The sequence below is a fragment of the Alligator sinensis genome, unplaced genomic scaffold (assembly GCF_000455745.1).
Source record: "Alligator sinensis unplaced genomic scaffold, ASM45574v1 scaffold73_1, whole genome shotgun sequence".
NCBI classification, from domain to species: Eukaryota; Metazoa; Chordata; order Crocodylia; family Alligatoridae; genus Alligator; species Alligator sinensis.
Window position 1 is genome coordinate 4754491 of NW_005841838.1, and position 6123 is coordinate 4760613.

The following is a 6123-nucleotide window of genomic DNA, read 5'->3' on the forward strand; positions in this document are numbered from 1 at the left end:
ATCACTGACACATAGTATAGAACGACTCACCTGACTCAATATCTTCTATGGAAGAGTTAGAATTCTGTAAGTAAGTGAAATGCCAGTCAATAACCTGAACAAGAACCACCAAACCTCTTCACCTGTAGGTTTCCAAATTGATTTTATCTAAGTTTGGCCTAAATATTAAATTAAAAAACCAACAACCCCTACCCCCCAAAATTAAGAGCATTAGAAAAGTTGAAAAATTTTAGAAGGGAAGAAGAAAACTAATTTTCAAACAAAACATTTATTGTAGTTTGTAAAATTTAAGCATTGCAGCACTAAGACACTGAAATTAAAACAAAACTAATGTAACTGATTTTCATTACCTAAGACAGGTTAACGCCTGTTAAATTGGATATAAATTTCAAAGTATTTACTAATTCTAAATCAGAAGCATGTTTACAACTTCAGTGGATTATATTTCTTTAAGGTATCACTTTGCAAGATTTGTACACATTTGAAAGTTTAAACTGAACTTAACTTGCTATTCTTATACATGTGATGTATAACTAACCAAACAGTCACTTGAACATTAAAAGTTCTTCCCCCACCTCAGCTGCTGTACATAGGTCATTTGTCTGAAGTACAAAAAACAGAATCCAACTGTACCCCTTAATCAAGGCCTTACAAATAAGTAAATCCCAAAAGAATACAGAATGAAAATATATAATTATATTATCCAAGGAAGATTACTTGTCTACCCGTGATCCTGGAGTTTAATTTGCATTCACATCAAAGCTAAGCACAGGATGAGACAGAAATCTTACACATGCACACGTTATAGTTATTTTAACCAAATTAGTTTTTCCTTTATTGTAAAACTACACAAAATTGTTCTTTCAAAGTCAACTGACACAGAGTACATGTGAAATCATACCTTAATTGACAGCTCTCCAGAAACTGAATGTGAGGAGGGTGGCTGTAATTAAACACATCTCATAAGCATCTAGTTTATAATGAAAAAGTGAACTGCATTTTGGAGTTTAAAAAAAAAAAAAAACAACTTTCCCAAAAACCCACCACCACATACCTTTGCTCTAACATATGCTTTTCTTATTTTTAATCCTAGTTTCTGAGCAAGTTCTTGAGTTAGCTTTATCACACTTTCATCCTAAAATAAATATAATTATATATTTAAACACACACGAAAAGAAAAGATGTATAGACTAGCCTAAGGAAAAACAATAGAGCTGTTTGGCACCAGAAAATCATATGGAAATTTTGATAATATTCTTCTCTCTCAGTTTTTAATTCAAAACAAAAAGTAAACATATGCCAAGAACCAAGTTCAAAAGACATCTCGTCTTAGCCAAGGTCAGTTCATAGATAAAACATAACAGTTTGCCAGTTTGAAAATGTATATGTTTCATAAATTTTACAAAATATTTTTGTACTTATGCAAACTGAATGCTACATTTCTATTACCATTTCAACTCTTAAAAGATCATTGCTGAATAGTTAATCTGAAGTTAATATTTTTGAATCTTTGGCAATAAATTATCATGCATCTGGAAGAGTTCAACTCAGAAAAAGAAAAAAATCTGTTCTTATTTCAATCAGCCCTAGTTATTGCAGATTGACGATACCAGCCATTATTTAGAATATGTTCTAATAGCCTGAAGCTCAGTTTTCATAATAGGCCATGCTGAGTTGTAATAATAATGACAGATTGACTTTAAACTTTATGCCAAGACATTCAAACATGGGTGCCTGAAGTTAGGCTTCCAAATCCAAAATTTAGACACCCAGGTACACTGGTGTAATTTCAGAAGAGTTAAAGAGTCTCTAGGCTTATAAATTAACAGGTAATTGTGTGGGTGCAGCACTTCCAAATTTCTGGCCATGTGGCTTGAAATTTTGTTCATGTGATCCATACTTTGATTTTAATTTTAAATTGTGTGTCTAAGATAAAAATTGTATATTGCTATGAAAAAAAGAAACAAAACAAAAAACAAAAACCAGATGGTAAAAGGAGTAACCATTCAATACAAACAACAGAGAGGGAGAGGGAAGTCGTTCATTAAAACTACTGGAATTAGGTGGAGGTGGGAATACCGAGTGTAACAGGGAGCAATCTCCCACGCCTGGTCACAGTACCAACCTGCTTGCCTGTCTAAGGCAGTCTGCCTAAACTTGTCTGCCATGCCTTTGATGTAAAGTAAAACAGCTGTAATAAAGCAGGAGGCTGCCCGTTTAAGACCCCGATGCCTAGGGGTTCGCACACAACTCCAACCTTCCCTTATAGTTTCCCACGCCTCACAGATGTCATCCTTGAGTTGCTCAGTGCTCTGGCTCGAGGCCAGGCCAAACTCAGCCCCTTGCTAGGCCTCAGATATTCATCCTCTCTCTCTGCCCCAACAGGCCTCACTCATACCACCCACTCTCACTGAGCCTCTCTCACACTGCCCCACACAGGGCCACACTCAGCCTGCCCTACTCCCTTGAGCAGCTCCTGTAGGCCTACATGCACTCCTTGGCTGGCCCTGGCACAGCCTCTCAGGCCTCTCCCATGACCCCTTACATTGACCAGTCAAAGGATCAGAGAGTTAACCTAGCAGCCGCTGCCCTCTGTGGACAACAAGGGTCCCCTTATAGGCCTCACCCTAGAGCCAGCACCCCAATCCCAGATGCCCTAGTGTCCTGGCAACATGGCATGAGGCCTTGTTCTCCTGGGCTCCTCTGAACCCCAGGCTTCACCCTTGCCAGATCTAACCTGAGGCTTGCCTGGCCCCTTCCCCACCCCCTGCCTGGCCCCTTTGTAGGCCTGCAAGCTGTGAGCCCCACTGCTAGGCTGAGCCCTGCTCTAACAAGGTCCCAACCTGCTTCCTGGGGCTCAGGACCCCACTGGGCCCCCTAGGAACCTCCTACCATCCTCATAGTTCCTCCCTTACCACCAAGGTGTTCTGTGGGCAGCAGCTCAGCTGGGTGCTGTTCCTCCTTTGGCTGCTTGCAGCATACTGCTGCCCCAACCCTGAGAGCCCGTATCTAAAATGGCTGCCTTATCAGGGCTGGCCTGCACTTGCCAGCTGCCTCTCTCAGCCCTTAAGGTGACAGACCTTTCCCCTTAAAATGGCTACCAGGGGGCGGGGGGTCTCTCTGCCGCTCACCCTGCAAGCTCATCCATCACCTGCAACAGCCCACTCAGTGGCAAGCACCCCGATGGTGCTCTACCACACCAAGGATGAAAACAGAAAGGGTTAACTTGATTTAAGCAGAGAACAAAATCCATCAGGGAGAAGACTCAAGAGGAACTAAATTGCTATTACATTCCTGGGGAAAAGAATGCTCAAAAGGCAGCTACTTTTTATTCTCATGGCAAAAATAAACCACCCAGATTTTAATAAGCTTACTTGTTTATAAGACACTTAAAAATATTTTAAGGAAAAGACATTTGAAAAATTATTTGAAAAAGGAGGAACTAGAGATTTTTCAAGTGAGACTGATAAGGGAAACATGCAATCTTCTCTGAGATATGAATCCTACAAGATCTAGAGCCCTCTTAACTACTGGTGACACTAATGGAAAATTAAAAAGAGGTGCTCCTCACATTGCAGGAAAGATATAGCGCTACAGTGGAGGTCTCCACTTAAGTATATATTTGACTTTTTTACTACTAAAAGAAAAAAAAATTGTGGTAAGCTGGACCATTATTTGTATCTTTATTAATTTTATTTCCATGTTGGGCATTACCTTTCCATGTTAAAAATCACTGCAGAGTAAATCCTATATTACATGTGAACCAAATGTTTTCATTATTTTTCACAATGCGTTAAACTACTCAGTAAAATGCTGTACCTTACATTCTAAATTGCATACATTTTTTTAAATGAAATTATGTGTTACTATTCAGGGCCCTTTTCCCTTGGAGTTGTCAATACCACCTTACTAGCTGTACACAAATTCTAACAGTGGCTAATTTATTGGTTCTAGAATTAGATTCTTAAAAAACCCAACTTTTACCAAAAAAGCACTGTTTTCTTTCCTGAAAATATTAAGGCATCTTCAGATTGCTGCTACATGGGAGCGGGGAGAGGGGGAGAAGGTGCTGGTATTTTTGCTAACAACAGATCTCCAAGCTTAAAGCCGTACAATGCATAACGAAACAAAAATATTTTACTACATAAAACAAAACATAATGTCTTTGAAAGGTCTAATTTGCAATTTACTTACCTGTGGTACAGCTAGGGAGCATTTTGCTACAGCATCATAAGCTTTCTTATACCTTCCTAATTCATTTAAGGCTTTGGCTTTCCGATATAGAGCTCTGAAGTTATTGTCATTCAACCTTAAAGCTATCTCACAATCTTCTAAAACTTTTTCATACAATCCCTATGAGCAAAGTGGAAAAAAAGTAAGGGCTTATTCAGTAAACACATCCCTTTGTCACTGCAACAGAGGATTCAAGTAGTCTACAGTTAAACCAAAGTAACAAAAAATGCACACTGCAATTGCCAACTTGGCTTTAACCCCAAACTAGCTTGAAGTAACGGTGTAATCAGATTGTACCTATAAAGACTTTTGCTGAAGTTTTCCAGATAAACATCATCCCAATGGTCCTAGAGACAGAAAGTGAAAGTGGTGATACCATCATTCACATTTCTCAGAGAACCACATCTAAGACACTGAGAGGTGGAAATCACCACCCATACAAACCGGATGGATGAACCAGCTGCTCTGTTAACTTCAGAGCTCAATATGACCACTTTGTTAGTAAAATGCTAGAATTATTCCCTGAAAATATCTGGTAGCTTATACATTTAAAAATATAGGATTAAGCATTTTTGACAAGTATTAAATCATAATATTCAAGATTTCCAAACGATTAACAGGAGTGTGTTCTCCACTAAATAATTTTCTGTGGCATATTTTAACGTACTTTCTCTGAAAAACAGGAAAAAGTTAAAAAGCCTACCATATTTGAAAAACATGCTATTCGATTCACATGCAGTTTCTCTAATATTTCACTGGAGATGTGAATATCTTCAGAATTTGCATAATCTGCTACATTTATAGCTTCTGTATAGTGGCTCAGTGATCCTCCCCAATCTCTCTCTCGGTATGCATCATTCCCTTCATTAAAGAGATTTCTAACAAGTTCTCGTATAAATAACTGGAACAGAGAAATATACATCAATAGAAGTAACTCCTGCAGAGATTTGATGTGTTTAACAGTGTAGGAATTTTCTACCAGGAACTTATTGGAAAAAAACTTACATAAAAGGGTTTGGTTTCTAAACATAAAAAAAATATAAAGAAAGGAAGAGGTAGCAAACAAAGATAATATAAACAAACTTCTGATATACCCAATACTAGAGGTGCACCGATACAATTGGTCCGATATCAGATCGGTACCAATATAAATAAAATTAGCTGCATCAGAAATTGGCCCGGTGGGGCCAACAGATGCCTGTGCATGCACGCAGCACACAGACAGGGAGGAGCAGAGCTCAGCAGCATGGAGAGCTGCCTCCAGCTGGCAAGTCCATTGTGGTAGAAGAGAAGGAGGGAGGGAAGAGGCATGGGGGGAGGTATATCAACCCCCCCACCCCCACCCCTGGGGTGAGAGAGGGGACAGGAGCAGGCACTGCCCAACCAGAGCAGGGTGCAGGATAGAGGTGTGCTTCATCTGGGGAGCATGAGCCTCCAGATCTGTGCAGGGCGAGTGGGCGGGCTGCGGCTGCGGGCTGGAGCCAGGCTCTTATTTATTACTGGGGGCTGGGCTTAGAACAGAGGCTATGAAGGAGGCTGCAGCCACCCCAAATTTCGCCATAGCCCCACTCCCAGCACCACCACATACCTGGTACAGCCCTGGCTCAAACCCCACCTCCCCCTGCACGGGGCACGTAATGGAGGCACAGCTTGAGGGACAGGGGAGAGCTCCCTCCCAGCACCACCGCTGCCGCATGCCCACCATAGCCCCGGCAGCGGGGATACGGCAAAATGTGGGGTAGCTGCAGCCCCCTCCGTAGACCCTGCTCTGAGCCTAGCCCCCGGCAAGAACTCAGCTGCAGCCTGCAGCTGCAGCCCAGGTGGACAGCACCTGCCCCTGCCCTCACTGTAGGGGAGGGGCATTGCTCTGTCCCCCCCACCCCAACCCGT

At 41.3% G+C, this 6123-nt stretch overlaps 1 protein-coding gene across 4 annotated transcripts in view; it reads right to left on the minus strand.

The window, feature by feature from the left end:
* Positions 1-6123, minus strand: part of ZC3H7A (zinc finger CCCH-type containing 7A) — a 54535-nt gene that overhangs the window by 34472 nt on the left and 13940 nt on the right. For 3 of the 4 annotated variants that reach the window (XM_006015521.3, XM_006015520.3, XM_014519928.2), the window contains exons 4-8: positions 4937-5134; positions 4195-4353; positions 1055-1135; positions 902-943; positions 31-64 (exon numbers count right to left, since the gene is read on the minus strand). In XM_006015521.3, the coding sequence (XP_006015583.1) occupies positions 31-64; positions 902-943; positions 1055-1135; positions 4195-4353; positions 4937-5134 (514 nt within the window). The remainder of the gene's footprint in view (positions 1-30; positions 65-901; positions 944-1054; positions 1136-4194; positions 4354-4936; positions 5135-6123) is intronic. The other variant, XM_025203383.1, reaches the window with a different exon arrangement.